This window comes from Anser anser (genome assembly GCF_964211835.1).
Source record: "Anser anser genome assembly, chromosome: 8".
In the NCBI taxonomy this organism is placed as follows: domain Eukaryota; kingdom Metazoa; phylum Chordata; class Aves; order Anseriformes; family Anatidae; genus Anser; species Anser anser.
In genome coordinates, this window is record NC_139728.1 from 19,741,838 (window position 1) to 19,757,693 (window position 15,856).

The 15,856-nt window shown below is 37.4% G+C and overlaps 1 protein-coding gene across 7 annotated transcripts in view; it reads left to right on the plus strand.

The window, feature by feature from the left end:
- The window catches only part of LOC310903338 (vitellogenin-1), a 45,131-nt gene that overhangs the window by 24,645 nt on the left and 4,630 nt on the right, over window positions 1–15,856 (plus strand). For all 7 annotated transcript variants that reach the window (XM_083846426.1, XM_083846427.1, XM_083846430.1 and 4 more), the window contains 13 exons: window positions 3,816–3,960; window positions 5,599–5,818; window positions 6,722–6,894; window positions 7,559–8,236; window positions 8,320–8,376; window positions 9,230–9,466; window positions 10,498–10,704; window positions 11,612–11,754; window positions 12,233–12,371; window positions 13,585–13,720; window positions 14,423–14,609; window positions 15,024–15,121; window positions 15,759–15,853. In XM_083846426.1, the coding sequence (XP_083702552.1) occupies window positions 3,816–3,960; window positions 5,599–5,818; window positions 6,722–6,894; window positions 7,559–8,236; window positions 8,320–8,376; window positions 9,230–9,466; window positions 10,498–10,704; window positions 11,612–11,754; window positions 12,233–12,371; window positions 13,585–13,720; window positions 14,423–14,609; window positions 15,024–15,121; window positions 15,759–15,853 (2,515 nt within the window). The remainder of the gene's footprint in view (window positions 1–3,815; window positions 3,961–5,598; window positions 5,819–6,721; window positions 6,895–7,558; window positions 8,237–8,319; window positions 8,377–9,229; window positions 9,467–10,497; window positions 10,705–11,611; window positions 11,755–12,232; window positions 12,372–13,584; window positions 13,721–14,422; window positions 14,610–15,023; window positions 15,122–15,758; window positions 15,854–15,856) is intronic.

The following is a 15,856-nucleotide window of genomic DNA, read 5'->3' on the forward strand; positions in this document are numbered from 1 at the left end:
ACTGTGATGGAGTTTAGAGCCTCAGGCAGAGCTACAGATTTTAGCAGAAAGATCCTTCTGGCAAACCAAAATAAAAAATATTTTCCTCCTTTGACTTAAGGGGAAATCAAATCAGACACAAAAGGGTTAAATATATTGCCAGAAAGTATAAAACAAGTCAGTAACAGACATAGGGGATCATAGCCAAGGAGTCCACCAGCTCCAGCCCAAGCCCTCCTCTAGACCCTGCAGCATTATCATTTATAAAGTGAAGTAGTCAACTGGAAATAGCTCCATAATGCCAAGTATATGAGAAAGCTAATACTCACTAGCTAACTTTTAGCACCATCAATTTTTCTCTGAAAAGCATTCCTGTTCACTGTTACAAAACAAATGGTTGGTGGAAATCACACAGAGCAATGAAACAGCAATGAGTACAAGCGAAGGCAAAGCAATAACTAGAGAATGTAACACTGAACCACATCACTGAGGAGGTCAAAGAACAAACAAAGTAAAATCTTAAAGGTATGAAGAGAAACAACCAGGAATGATATATAGAGAGAAAGGATGTACATACATTCTGTCCAAAGTCTTAATTTAAGATGGACTTTCTCTTCCTTTTGCATAGCTCCACCAAAGAATAAGGAACCTATTGAATTCAATATTTTAGAAATTTTCTGACACTTCCCCATATTAACTTTAAATGCTCCATTCAAATAAATGGTTCTAGAAAACTATTGGTCTTTCAGCTGTTTGTAAGCTGTTTGAAATATTTTAGTATTAGACACTTGTCTTGATGGTCAGTGAGTTGCTATCTATAGTAGTACCTTGACATTAAAGCTGGTCAGGATGTAAAATTATTCTAGTTTTCATCTCTCACACCCAGAAGTAAACAGTCTTCAATAGTGTTTAGTTCAGTTACATCCTACACACTGTACAGGTTATAACCTGTCACACTTGTGGGATTTATATAAATATCCAGGAGTGGAAAAGAAATTCAGGTGAGCAATCAAAAAAATAAAAAATTAAAGCCCAAAAACTTTGGTGATAGAGAGATTGCATTCCCAAGACAAATCAGTACACTAAGGACTCAACTTTCTTTACAGCAAAAATCAGAACACAATTAATCATAGCATGAAGAGAATATATAGCATATGTTTCAATTCAATTCTATCAAAGTTAAATTTAATTAAGAATAATAGTTATTTTTAAGGCTCTTTTAGCATAATTATTTGGTATACTACAGATGGTTGTTTAAACATACTTTTAAACAAAATTTACAGGAAGAAGTAAAAATCAAATAAATTTAAGGGAAAATTAGAGCCCTGTGATTAAAGTATAAATATGGAGAGCTGCCAGAGAATACACTTTGCAAATATATCACATATTCATAATGACAGGCTACTGAAGTATATACATAATCTTGAATAGAGCTCTTACCATGGGGCTTTTTTGCTTGTTTTAACTGTAGGATAAGCAGAAATTGCTTCACATTTATAAGGCTGAATTACAAAATTACAACACTGTACACAACATGTATACAACATATAATGGAAAATGCAGAAGACCCAGTGTACGCAGTGCATGAGCTCACCAAGCTGCATGTTTGGGGATAGAGGAGAGAAATGACTTGCAGTCCAAGCCTCTGTTTTAGTAACACCTTTGCACCAAGATCAGAAGGATGATGTGCAGGAAAGGCAAACATTTTCATTTCACCATAGCAGAAAGAGAGTTAAAGATCGGGTTGGAAAATTGTCTCTTGCTTCTTATTTCTTTGGATATGATGTCATGCTGTGCTTTAAAACCTGAAGAAATATTTTTTCAATGATATTGTTGTTGTTTTTGTTTTAAACAGACACTGAGATCTTCTGTCTCCATGTGTAAGGCCACACTCCCTGAAATATCAGTGGGCCCAACACAGCTGAATTGCTTGTCTCTTACCCCTGCAGTGAATTTGGCTTATACTATAGCACAGCTTCTTCTCTCATCCAAAAAAATACACTAATATATATTGGAAAATCTCCCTTTTATTTTTTTCTCCCTTGTGCTGGGATCAGAGAGAACAGATTCTTTCATACCATAGCTTTAGGCCTTCTTTGTGACTGTTTTTCTTGTTAAAGCACCAGAGCTGGCTCTTGTAGCCTATTTTTACTGTGCCGTGTGATTCTGCAGACATTGACATGTGTCACCTGTGATGCAGCTACATTTGTTGGCTCTCTGTGCTCAACAGGGAGGAATCGATCCTCTACTTTCATTAGGTGGCAGAAGTAGACTATTGGCATAAAAATGCCTAAAAAAAAAAAAAAAATGGGAAAGAAACCCCAGGGCTTTCTGCTTGGAGACCCAGACTGCAGTTCAGTGGTCATTTGAATTATTGAATGGGATTAAAATAAAAGCCATTTCCCTTTTTGTCCCTTTACCCAGATGAGCCATCTGAAATGCAAGTTGATTTGTATTTTCTTTTATCCCCTCAGCTTGTTAGGGAGAATATTTTATTTCAGATTCCATTCTTCAAGGTTCTCCTCTCACCCAGCGTGGAGCGTTGCTGTCATGTCCTTATCTAAAAAAAGAGAGAGATGGAAAAGAAAACAAAGCCCACAGGTGACACACGTTTTATTGAGGTGTTCCACATGAAGTGCAATTGTGTGCTTTACAGTGCACACAGCACAGTAGGAGCCTTCAAGAGGAAGAGAGCACTATCAAATGAATACAAATTCATCTTTCAAATAGGTTAGATTGGAATTGCTCAGGCTATTACAGTGCGGACCATATTAAAATAGAGACCATTTTGCAGATCATCTTTCCATTTACTGTCACAAAGGCCACCGCCATTGATGGACCACAAAAGCCCCAGGGCAAGCAGATCAACTTCATACGTGAGAAACAGTATGTGGGGAATTCTGAGCTGGATGTTAGCTATGATAAATAGCTAATAAGGTAGAGCTGGCACAATTTTATTAGCTGAAGGAAATAGGTTTTCACCTGTCAAAAATGTTTAGTATTCAAGATGTTTCTGTGACACAAAACAAAACTCATGGTTGTCACAGCACTGTGAAGAATGTAGGTTATGGAGCCAGGGCATCAGGATATCTAGCCATGAGAGTCTCAGTCTCATGCCACAGTTTATATCAATTGTCCTGGATCCATACTAATACTCTTAGACCCCACAACATTGTAATCAATGTATTGAACGCATTTACCTAAGTAGGCTCTTCACCTTCCAACACATCCTCTCTGTGATGTCTTTCCAAGCCATGTGTCTTTACCAGTGCAGTTAGATCAAGCTGGAGATACTTAATTTGACAAGTTGAGGTTAAAAATGTTGAACAGGAAATAGCATTCAGTAGCTCCCCAGTCCCTCATGTTATTTTTTGAAGTTATGACAGTATTTTTCCAACTATAATATTAAAAGAAATGAGAAACAAGTTTAGCAGTGAATACACAGAATTTTAAAATTTTAAAAGGAAAAAAAAAATCAAAATAGGAGTTTTGAAAATTTAATAGCATAGTCCACAGCCCAGCTTCTAAGTGGACTGTTCTTCAAGCTATTAGGTATACGGAGATCCCACCAAGTACAGTTCTTTTAAGCTCAACACATGATTGCAAAAGCCTAACTGTGAGATATCTGGCCCAAGATTGGTCCATGTCTTTATTCACTCTTAGCCATCCTTGAAAATACAACTAGCAGGAAAATGTAAATATCTAGCTGTAAATATCTGTAAAGCAATTTGCAAGGTACGATACTTGTTGCTGAGTATGTGCTATAAGGCATTTTTCATGATTTTTCCTCAGCAGTGCTTTATTGATAAAGGTTCCCTTTAATGTTTATTCTGCAGGTCTAAGACATTTGCTGTTACACGAAATATTGAAGATTTGGCTGCTAGTAAGATGACTCCAGTTCTTCGACCTGAAGCAGTGCTTGACATAATGAAGATGTCCTTCGATTCAGATTCTGCATCAGGCGAGACTGATAACATCAGGGTAACTGATGTAGTGTCTGACTATTCTTTTTTTTGGCTTTTAATCAGTGGGAGACCATTTCTTTTCTCCATAGGAAAATGTATGACTCACCTCTGACCAAAGCTACTTTGCACAGAATAAGTCAGGTTCAATCTAATAACACAAATAGCCCTGTGGAAGCATTATTTTAAAATCTGGAGTGTGATCACAACAGACTTGTGACACTTTTCCAAAAGAGCATTTGCTTTGGTAATTAATTTTACACTGCCATCTACAGGATAGGCCCACAATCTTTAAAATGCTTTACAATCATCATGCAATCATTACATTCCTGGGACAGCCAGAAATATTTCGTGAGATGCTCCGGTGATCAATTTGCAGAGCCAAATTTAACACCTATAGGCACCCTGATTCAAGGATGGATGGCAGTTTGTGTGTCAAGCCAAAGGACTTCCTGAACTACAATTTTCCATAAAAGCCATTACAAGCTTTCTATGATGGGCAGCATCGTGAAGGCATCACCATGACAATTCATTCAACAAAATACTGACAGAGGTGAGAAATACATTGTCCTCTTCAGGTTTCATTGTCATCCTGCAACTCTGAAGGTTTTTCAGATAAAGTAAGAGACAAAAAGAGGGTGAATACAGCACGTTCATATGGAAAAGTCAATAGGTAAATATACCATCAGCTGGAGCAGTTTCCAATATCCTGGAACAAGCAAAGATCTTTGTGCCTATGTGCTCTTCCTGAAAATATTTCACTCTGTGGTTATTCTTGAATGAGCAGCAACTGAAAAAATTACACTGATTAGAGCATTTCCCAGTATCATTATCATTCCCTTTGGAAAGAAAGGATCAGTATTAAAATTCCATTTTTTTTCTGTGTGGTTCATGCAAGTTTGGAATTTTGTGAGACATGGTAAACTGAGTAAAAAAATAATTTCAAACTCTGCATTATGTATGAAAAGAAAGCTTATGGTTACGTGTTTTTTGCTATTTGCTTCACTGCTCCAGGAAATCATAGCTTTCACTTCATGGATTTGGTTCTAATTTTAATTAATTTTCATTCACTCTTCTGCAAACATCATTTACTACATGTAAATTACATATCTTTGAGTGGAAATTTCAAACATCTTATAGGCTTTGGCCATCTAGGAAATCTCTGTGATCTAGTTAATATATTATGTTAATATATAATTTATATATAATGTATTTCTGGTTAATATATTCTCACATTCATATCAGATCTCAAGTGAGAGAGAATTTGTGTGGACATGATGAAGGTTCTGTAGTTTGACCCAATAATAAAGCAAAAGAAAGAACTCCAGTCAGCATGCTTAGATTGGTCAAGAATCATTTTACACAGTTTAATACTCTGTGAAAACAAAATGAAGAAATTAGAATTATCTTGTGACATAATTTTCCACTCTTACAGCTTGAATCTCCTTCTACTCTAGATAGTCTAATCAAGGCATTCAGTTGATAACTTTGTCCAACTGAAAACCAAGTTGTTCTATATCACAGCCTAGCAATCTCAAATAAACTGGTTAATTCCTTCTGCATAATATACGCATCTATTACTGAAACAGGACTTTTAGCATACAAGTATTTCTCTTAATGTTGTCCAGTTTAACTTGATATGTGCATTATCCAATAGGACAGACAGTCTGTAGAAGATGTTTCATCAGGAAATTCCTTCTCCTTTGGACATTCTTCTTCCCAGAAGGAGCCATTTGTTCAGTCTATATGCTCCAATGCAAGTACATTTGGGGTTCAAGTGTGTATTGAGAGGAAGAGCATACATGCAGCATTTATCAAAAATGTGCCTCTTTACTACTTAGTTGGAGAACATGCCCTTAGAATAAGCTTCAAGCCAGGTAAATACAGTTGTGCACAAAAAGAAAGCAGTGGGTGAGTGGGCGGGTGGGTGGGTGGATGGGCGGGGATGTGTGCATATATATATATATATATATTTCTTTATGTATATATATAGTATCTTAAATACCACTAGAACTACTATTAGACGTTTCAGCCCTGCCAACATTGGTGGCAGACCCCACTGCAGGAGGAATCCACCTCTCCCCCATGGGCTTGAGCAACCATTTCCCAGCTTGCCCAGCAAGTGGCCATGCGGCGCAATACCTCTCTGCATGGCCAGCATCAAGCAGAGCTGATCTGTACCTGCAGAGCGTGTCTGATGCATCCTGAATCATTGGATTTGGGATGCAAGCAAAGAGCAATTGGACATGGGCAGCAGATCTGATGCAGAGTCCTGTAGCTACATTTTAAAAACCGAGACTCTTAAAGGGAATTATGGATTAACCCTGTCAGGATCTAGTTCTTAATGTCTTAATCTATGATCATAAGAAGCAAAAGCACAGCAGGCCACTGAATCTAGGTCTCCTAAGTATCAGGCCTAACCATTGGGCCTTTCTTTGCAATTCAAGAGTAAACCTCAGTTCCTTTCTAATGCCTGATTCACTCACCCATAGTGTTATCTGGTTAAGCAATCCAATTCACAATTCACTTGACTTAAATCTTAAAAAGATCATTCTGTTTATGGACATGAAAATAATCTATTATTATGTTAACATTGTAAAATTCACTTGTTGCCAGTATGTACTTCAGCGATTACTGAAATATTTTTTAAAAGTTACTCAACACAAAAATATATATATATATATGGCGAAGAATGTCTGGAGAAATCATAGAAAAATTTGGCTTATTTTATTATTGAGTTGCTACTACTAACAGTGATACTAATTGTTGTGCAATCTCAGTTTACACAGAGGCACCTATTGAAAAAATACAAGTCACAATTCAAGCTGGGGACCAAGCTCCTGCAAAAATGGTACGTTTGGTAACATTTGAAGATCCAGAGACACAAGCATCTTCCAGCAAAGAAGCAATCAAAAGAGTGAAGAAAATCCTTGATGACACTGTTGATGACCAGGTACTGCTGTAAAAATCCACTTCTAGATTTGTGGGAGGCAATACACAAAGCTTGGTTATTTATATTTACTTTACTAAGTAACCTTGTTTATTTAGATGGTAAACAAAAGTTGGAAAATAAAGACAGGTTTTTGGGTACACAACTCTTTCTGCTGGTCTTTTGATTAAATTCATATCTTTTGCCATAGATGTGGTGAAGGGTTGGTTTTGTAATTTTCTCTAAAGATCTCTTGCATGGTTATGTAAGACCCCAAATAGACGTTGTGTGCCCAGAAGGTAGTCTGTACCACCCCACTACTGCAACTGTAGCAAAGAGGTGTGACACCGACCTATACAACTTGCTCTGAGATAGTCATAGCTATAGCACTATCATTACTAACACTAGTTGCAAATAATTATATGATCAAGTTTCTACACATTTATTATCACACAAGGTTTGGGGGTAATATTCTATTTGTGTGTGTTTTTAACACATTATTATGTATTAGCCTCATTGTGGTGTATTGCAAGAATGTTATCTCAGGTACACATCTTGTCTTCTAAGGCAGCAGAGAGATTCATAGCCCTCTATATCTGATTTTACTTACAGCCTTCTGTAGGGACACAGAAAAAAATAAATATACATATACATGTATTTTTTTTTTTCCATTGATGTCATTGACTAGGGAATAAGAAAATCCAGAAGCTCCTCATCCAGTGCCAGCAGCGCCAGCGGAAGTGCTGAAAGTACAAAGAGCAGCCCATCCAGCAGCAACTCTGACAACAGAGCGTCACAAGGAGGGACCCAGACAAATCTGAAAGCAAAACAGTCTAAAGCCAAACAAAAGAAATTCTACCCCTTTGGGGACAGCAGCAGTAGCAGTAGCAGCAGGAGCAGCAGCAGTAGCAGTAGCAGCAGTAGCAGTAGCAAAGGCAGTAGTAGTAGCAGTAGCAAGAGCAGTAGTAGCAGTAGCAAGAGCAGTAGTAGCAGCAGCAGCAGTAGCAGCAGAAGCAGCAGCAAGGGGAGCAGCAGTAGTAGCAGCAAGGGTGGCAGCAGCAGTAGTAGCAAAGCATCTGCTATAAGGCATAAGGCTAAGAAGCAGTCCAAGACCACATCATTTCCACATGCCAGTGCTGCTGAAGGAGAGAGAAGTGTCCGTGAGCAGAAACAGAAAACACAGAGTAGCAGCAGTAGCAGCAGAAGCGCCAGCAGCAACAGCAGAAGCACCAGCAGTAGCACCACCAGCAGCAGTGAAAGCACTGGTGTTTCCCATCATCACAGCAAATACGACAGACAAGATGAAACGAAACATGTCAAGTCCCAATTTAACAGTCACAGTAGTTACGACTTATCTACCGAATGGGTAAAATTTTCTATTACTTTGACTTCTACTAGGAGGTGATCCTCACTGAGCTATAGGTAATAATTTCTTTTGGAATTTTCCAGGAAAGTCACCTGCCAAAAGTATACCGGCTCCGCTTCAGGTCTGCTCACACCCATTGGGTAGGTACCTTATTCAATTGCACATTCCCACGGTGGCCATAATTGATACGATCAAGCATAGTACTGAAGCACTTTACTTGGTTCATTTCACTTGATCATTCCATATTGTCCAATAATATCATTGACAAAATAAGTAGGTTTATTAATAAAATACCAACTATTGCACTACATCCTTCTACTGCAGCACTAGCAGCCCTCAGTTTTTCAGTCAGGATACCTTTGGGCTAGATTCCGTACAATACAGCCAAGACTCAGCTAACAGAGACCATGGGATAATTATAAAGTGGTAGGACCTTCCAATAGGAATGACTGTGTCCACAGTTTTTAAGCAATCACAGCAGAAAGGCAAAATCGTTGTGTATGTGGATGGAATCAGAAACCAGGTTCAGTAAGTATTATGGCACAGAGGTATTTTAAGTCTATGTTAGAAGGATGATAATGAAGTGGCTTTTGTAAGTGTTACCTGTTTATGAAAAAGGAAGATGATTTACATTGTGGTTTTTTTTATTATTAAATGGTAATCTCTTTCTATTTCTTAAAAAAAAAAAAAAAAAAGAAAATGTTTGAACACTTGTTAAGTGTCAGTTTTATTTTGCCTGACATTAGATCTAGACAGTGTGATGTTGTCATTTGCAATCAGTGCCTACATGGCCTTCCTATGAGCTGAAAGGTACAGGTACCTCAGATCCACATCCCTACCCAACGTATTTCATGTCTGCTTTATAATAACAAAAGTCACACTCTAGCTATGTCTGAGTTGTCTTTACAGGGAGGCTGATAGCTCTGATTTTGATGTCTGAAATGTAAAACTAGAGACCAGACCATACCTTATTAACCTACTTCTGCTTCATAGCATCCAGAACAGAAGAGATCCAGCAGCTCATCATCAGCCTCCTCGGAGTCAGGAAGCAGCCACAGCAACAGCAGCAGCAGCAGTGACAGCAGCAACAGGAGAAGTCACACAGGTGGCACCAGCAGCAGCAGCAGCAGCCACCGCCACGGGGTAACAGCTGGGCACAGCTCAAGAAGAAGCCACATGAGCAGAGGAGCCAGCATTCACCACAACCATGATTCCAGCCTGACTCACGAGGTAGTATCTTTACTGTACAAACAGTCAAGCTTTGCTAACTGCTGATCAGAAGCTATAGACGTGGTTGCACTCTAATGAGCTGAAGTAGGCAGGACCAGGAAGTAGTCAAGTTTGTAAACTGAAAGTGCACTGAGATTTCTTTCCCCCCTGTGTAAACATTTTTTCCAAATTCCTTTGGCCTTGGGGTTTTGATTACATTTTCTTTAATTTCTAAAGCCACTAGCTCTATGTGAAAACCTGGATTTGGAAATGATAAAAAAAAATAATAATAATAAAGGGAGTGAGATTATGAAGGGGAAAAAAATATTTTTCCTACCTAAGCAAAAATGAAAATTAGGAGGAAGTAAATAAGTATAACTTAAAGCCTCTGTTTTAAACCTCCTAATTATTAGCCTCCTAATTATTTTCAGATGTAGACTAGAGGGCATGAGTGCACGCTGAGAATAACTAAAATCAGAATACCCATGATCATTACTGATTGAGAAATATAAAGTCCTATTAAGCACTGTTCATCTTTATTTTTAGTATACAGTCAGTATTCTGTAACTGTATTAAGGAAATGTATCTACTTATTGTAACAGCAAGAGTAGCCTTGCAAATGCAGGCAATGTCTCTGGGAACTCTGCTACTACAAAGGATTTCAGAATAATCAATTTGTTTGAAGGAGCTGTTGTATAGTAAAATAGACTGTGAATGTGTATAATGCTATGAAGATACCTAGCATATAGTAGGCAGCTATTTAGAGTATTGCAATAATGCACGAAATCTTAAGTATAAAAAGATAGTTTGGAAGAGTCTTGGATTCTTTATCAAAGCAAACACTTCTTTGAAAATTCCTGGTGTTAATGAAATCATTAAGACTGAAACCAAAGTTATTCTTAAGTATTGACAATATAGATAGACGCACCATAAACTAAACGGATGAACGATGAGGAATGCTTTCTGCTACCAGCATACATAAACTGGACTGTAGGCTCTCCAGTGAATACACTGAAATACTTAAGCACAGATGGTTGGGGGTTGTTTTTCAGCGCAACTTCCTGGGAGACGTAATTCCACCTGGCATTACGATTGTGGCACAGGCAGTAAGGAGTGACAACAGAAATCAAGGTTATCAAGCTACAGCATATGTTCGTTCTGATGCTGCCAAAGTTGATGTGCAACTAGTTGTGGTTCAGCTGGCTGAAACCAATTGGAAAGCATGTGCTGATGCTGTAATACTGCCTCTGAAAGCACAGGTAAGTACACAGGCAGCTTTGCCAAGTGAGACATCTGAAAAGCCCACAGTTTTTTAAATAAGCACAGAGCACCTGCTGATTAGGAGGTCCAAGCAGGGAAAACATACATATTTCACTTTCGTGAAATTTCAGAGAATATCCATTCCTTTCACCATCCTTTTGAATTAAAAAAAAAAAAATGTTTCAAAATCTGTCAAAAAATGTTGATTTTCAAGATACATCAAAATATTACCCGTAGAAATATTTTAAAAGTTTGAAAATATTACTGCTTCATTACTATCTATTTATTTGTTCCAATATGAGTTTGCCTGTCTGGGAATGGCTGGCTCCATAATTCACTTCAGAAGATTCATCACTCAAAGGCATTTGAAATGTCCTATTTTTTAGGATTTATGTGAAATAATAGGAAAAATTAAGGTTAGATAATGGGTTGATGTCTGAGAGAGAATAGGTTAAACTACAGGTCTTTCCTTTTTTTTCCTTTATTTTTTTTCCCACCCCTCCTTGTGCTGTGCTTCCCAAGCCCCTTTCTAGGGAACAGGTCTTTGGATAACAATTTATAAACCCCTGCTTTTTGCAGCAGCAATTAACTGATTCAACCTGATATTTCAGCATTGAATAAGTAGGGTGACGTTCAAAACAAGAAGTATTGGGGAAGGCTAATAGAAATTTTAGTGCAGACTTCTATCAGAAAAAAAATATATACTGATTATTAAATTACCAAGTTTAAGGAAATAATTTGAAATTATGGCAAATCTGAGCCTATTTAGAGTGAAAGAAAGACTTGGGAACATAAAGGATCCATGCAAAGTTTCATGAAAGAAGAAAAACTTGTATTTTGAAAAGACTAAACGTGCTTCCATGATTCTTTTCTGAAATTTGGGTGTCTGTTTTCCTGTTTGTAAAGGCTAGACTGAGATGGGGCAAGGAATGCCAGGACTACAGAATAGCAGCCATGGCTACAACAGGCCAACTGGCAAGGAAGCCAGCCATGCAGCTGAAGGTGCAGTGGGGAAATCTGCCATCCTGGATAAAAAAGACAAGCACAACGTATGTAATTTGTTCTTTCCTAAACTGTTGTGTTGCTTTTTTTACACTAGTTGGTTTTATAAATGCACTGATTGAAAACAGTTCAATGGTACAAAAGTATTTTGTGAATGTGTTCTAGTTCCCCCTCATGTTTCACGTTAAGAGATATCTCTCAAATACTTAAAAACTTGACATGCTTAATTTCATTTTCCTCATTAAATAATTTGATATTCAGTTCAAAATGGCTCTTGGTTTTGAAATGTCTGATTCAGTCTCAAAAATTAAAAATAAATAAAAGAAAAATTTTAAATTATCAAAATAAAAACAACTTCTTTCTTCTGGATAGAATCAACCGTTTAATTTGATCCAAAGTATGGTTTCTTTGACTTCTCAATTCTCCCACTGTTTCGCTGATTTTACAGAAATGCCAATAATCTTCATCCTTCAATGTCTGTTTTTGCTCATGGAGCTGAGTTTGTCACGTCTTATTTATCTCTAGATTCATGCAATATGTTCCTGGTGCAGCACTCATGTTGGGCTTCTCAGAGGCACATCAGAGAAATCCATCTCATGAATTTATAGCAAGGGCAGCTGCAACATCTCCACGAACAATTGATACAGTAATTAAAGTTCCTGGGGTATGTGTCAATTTTATTTTTTTTCCTTACCTTGAATGGATTTTCAACTAATAACACTTTGATGCTTTATATAAAGGGGAAAAAAAAAAAGAGAGAGAGGGGAAAAAAAAAAAAAAAGGTGAGCCCTACCCTTTCAGAAAAGCTGCTACATACCTAACTGCATGGGTCTTGAAATACTTGTTCCTTGATTTTGTACTGCTTTGGTGCAACGTAGCAACAAGCAGAAGTTGAAAATCAAACTCTGTAGTGAAATACTTTATTTCCATGCTGAGAGCAGTGGTTAGGCCCAAATTGCCTCAAATATGACTGCTTTGCACTCACAGCTTTATTCATTTTACCCAGCATGACTAGTTCTGTGGGATGTATAGGGGCCTCAGAGCAGATAATGAAGGCCTTGAGAACATCTTGCACTCCACTGCAACAATGTGCAGCATCTAATTATGTTTGTGCTTGAGTCCCACAGCTGCAGTGACCACACTTGATGAGACAGGTCTGAGCAAGTTACAGCAGCCACAGATTCAACTCTGCTTAAACAAACTGAAACATTTAGTTAAATTCTCAGAGCAGCTTGCACAGGCTGGATCTGCAGAATCCCACTGATTAATTGGTCCTTGTCCACCAAATCCCTGTGCACCGCTTTGAAAGATTTCTCCTATGTATCTGCAGTAAATTAAAAACAGTTAGCTATTCATAAACAGAGAAATTACTGTGTCTTTAACCTTCTGTGGTGCTTTAGTATTGCAGGATCTTTATTACGCAATAATGAAGAAGTAGGCACATTAGGCATTAAGTCGATTGTCTTAGTAAATGTATTTTGTATCTACAGTAGGGAATCTTACCACTATGGTACATCATGCCACTTTTCAACCTTTAATGGATGCTGTTTACTTTTCCAGACTAATCCATCAAACTATTACTTAAATTGCTAACTTTTTAAGAATTCACTTTATTATCACTTAAACTTCATCCGTGTTTCATACTTTGCAATGTTCTTAACAATTTCTCATAAGTGAGTAAGAGTAGACAATGGTTCCTCAGAAAAAGCCTGAAGTTTGGATGAATCCTGTAGAGACTAAAACAACAGCAACTGCATAAGCACATCTTCAAGATATTTTTTTCATGAGGAGTTTTTTTTTTGTTTCTTTGCTTGCAGTGATGTCATGAGCAATATGGTTCAATTTATCTTAATGTTATTTCATTTCTACTTTTTCAGGTAACACTCTACTATCAGGGACTCCGAATGCCATTCACTTTGCCCTTAGGGCCATCTTCATCTTATAACACTCGAGATATCACTGCCTGGAATGTCTTTCCTGAAATAGCTTCACAAATAGCACAAGAAGATCAATGTAAATATTGCAGATATGCTTGTCTCGTGAATAAGCAATGTTTGTAGATCCATCCCCTGCTATGATTTTGACTTTTCTTTCTTTGTAGTGGTCTTCTAGGGAAGCTTAGTGTCTCTAACCCTACTTTCTCAACAGCTCATTCCATCACTTAGAATCACATTTATCGGCAGGTGAATGAAGAGACTTCACATTGAAGTAAATCTCCAGAGTTCAGGAATCATTCCTGTCTGCAAGCTGTAGAGATTGTCTTTTGCACCTTCTAAGAAGGTGCCATCTCTTCATCGAGAGGCATCAGTTTATGGGTACAAGACAGATCATGAATTTCCTGCCCTGTTTATTTTCTTCAAAAAGGATTGATATGAGTTTTAAATGATTGGTATCTAACACTTCTGCAGGAAACATGAACTATTTTTTGTCATGATTACTACGTCTAATTTCTCAAGAATTTGGTATGTTTTAATCACTGCTAGCCTGAGGGGTTTTTTTTAGCATGCCATTAAAATCAATACTAATATAGCCTACATCTGTTAGCTATTTGTTAGTGTTACAGACTCTGGAAACATTGAAAGCTTCTGCCAAGGAGAAGTTGAAGTTTCTTTTCTCTTTGCTGGGTAGTGCCAATCAGAGGCAGCCTTCAGTACTTTTCAGCATTATGCATGCCACTGTCACATCTGCCATTTCTTTACTTGTTTTGTTTTGTAGCTACATGTGAAATCAGCGGGGGAAATTTCAAAACGTTTGATCGCATGAGCCATACATATTCTTTCAATAAAAGCTGCAACCTGATAGTGGCCCAAGACTGTACTGAACACCCAAGATTCATCATTACTACAAGAAAGGTTGATCCCCAGTCTTTCTCAAGAGAGGTTCACATAAATACAAGCTCAGCGTAAGTGTGATTTATCCTGAAGTCTCAAGAATTAAATACAAAACTTCAGGAAGTTAGTCTGGAGATGGGAAATATCTCACTCTTAGCTGAAACTAGTTTGTAGATGGATATTTGGGGAAAGACGGGATTTTCAGGAGGAATCCTGAGCTGAAACTCTGGTTTAGTTGCCCCTATCTTCAGTTACACAGTCACCCTCTGATAACCTGCTCCGTAAAACCCCACGCTGTCTTTTCTTTAAAGGTTGAATCTCAACACTCAAAGTCCCAATCAATTTTGCATTTTGAAATGAAAGCAGCTCAGTCATTCATTCAAAATCCAGATGTTCATATTGGTTGTTTGCTAGCTGTGGTCACAGATATCTCTATTTTTCACATTTTATATTAACCATTGGCTTTTCTTTTTTTTTCTGTCAAGCAACATCACAATCTGTCCTGCAGCAAATTCATCTCTCCTTGTGGCATGCAATGAAGAATCGGTACTATTACACAGTGGAGATTCTGAATATGAAAAAGGTAAACTGTGATACTCACCTTTCTTGGTCTGATTTAGAAACTAAATATCTTCAAGACTGTGTTTTTATAAACTTCACAGAAGCAATACAATCTTAAGAAAATACAAGTGGGATTAATTCAAAGAAAAACTAGAGACTTTCTTAATATTTCTATTCATTTATAATCCTGTGTTTTCCATAGAAGATGCAGTCTTACTTTTCTTCAGTATGACTGAGGGGTAAATAAAACCAATTCTTAAATATTTAGTATGTCCAGGCTTGTACTTTTTTTTTAAACAAAAAAAAAAAAGTGCTTGTTATACTCACAGTTATATGCTTTGGGCCAGATATTTGCTGGAGAACCACCAATTTTCATTTCAAGACTTAATAGACTGGTTACAAAAGTCAGTTACAACTACAGGGAATATCAGTAGAATGTTTTTAGAAATTAAGAGATCATTTCTTCTCCTTTTTTGTTTTCTCTCTCACAAAATAAAACAAAACAGACATTCCGACTGCAGCAGAACAATGATCTGCTGATGTGTCAATGATCAATGTCTGTGAAGGAAAAGGCATTTAACTTATTTTGTGCTACTCGGTTCTTCCATTAATTTAAAATTAGACAGATCACCTTATGATGATCAACTATCTTTTTACAGGTAATATTAAAATTTATAAAAATGGAACAACAGTTATTGTGGAAGCTCCAACACATGGACTGAAGAATGTAACTTTTGATGGAATGATCCTTAAGGTA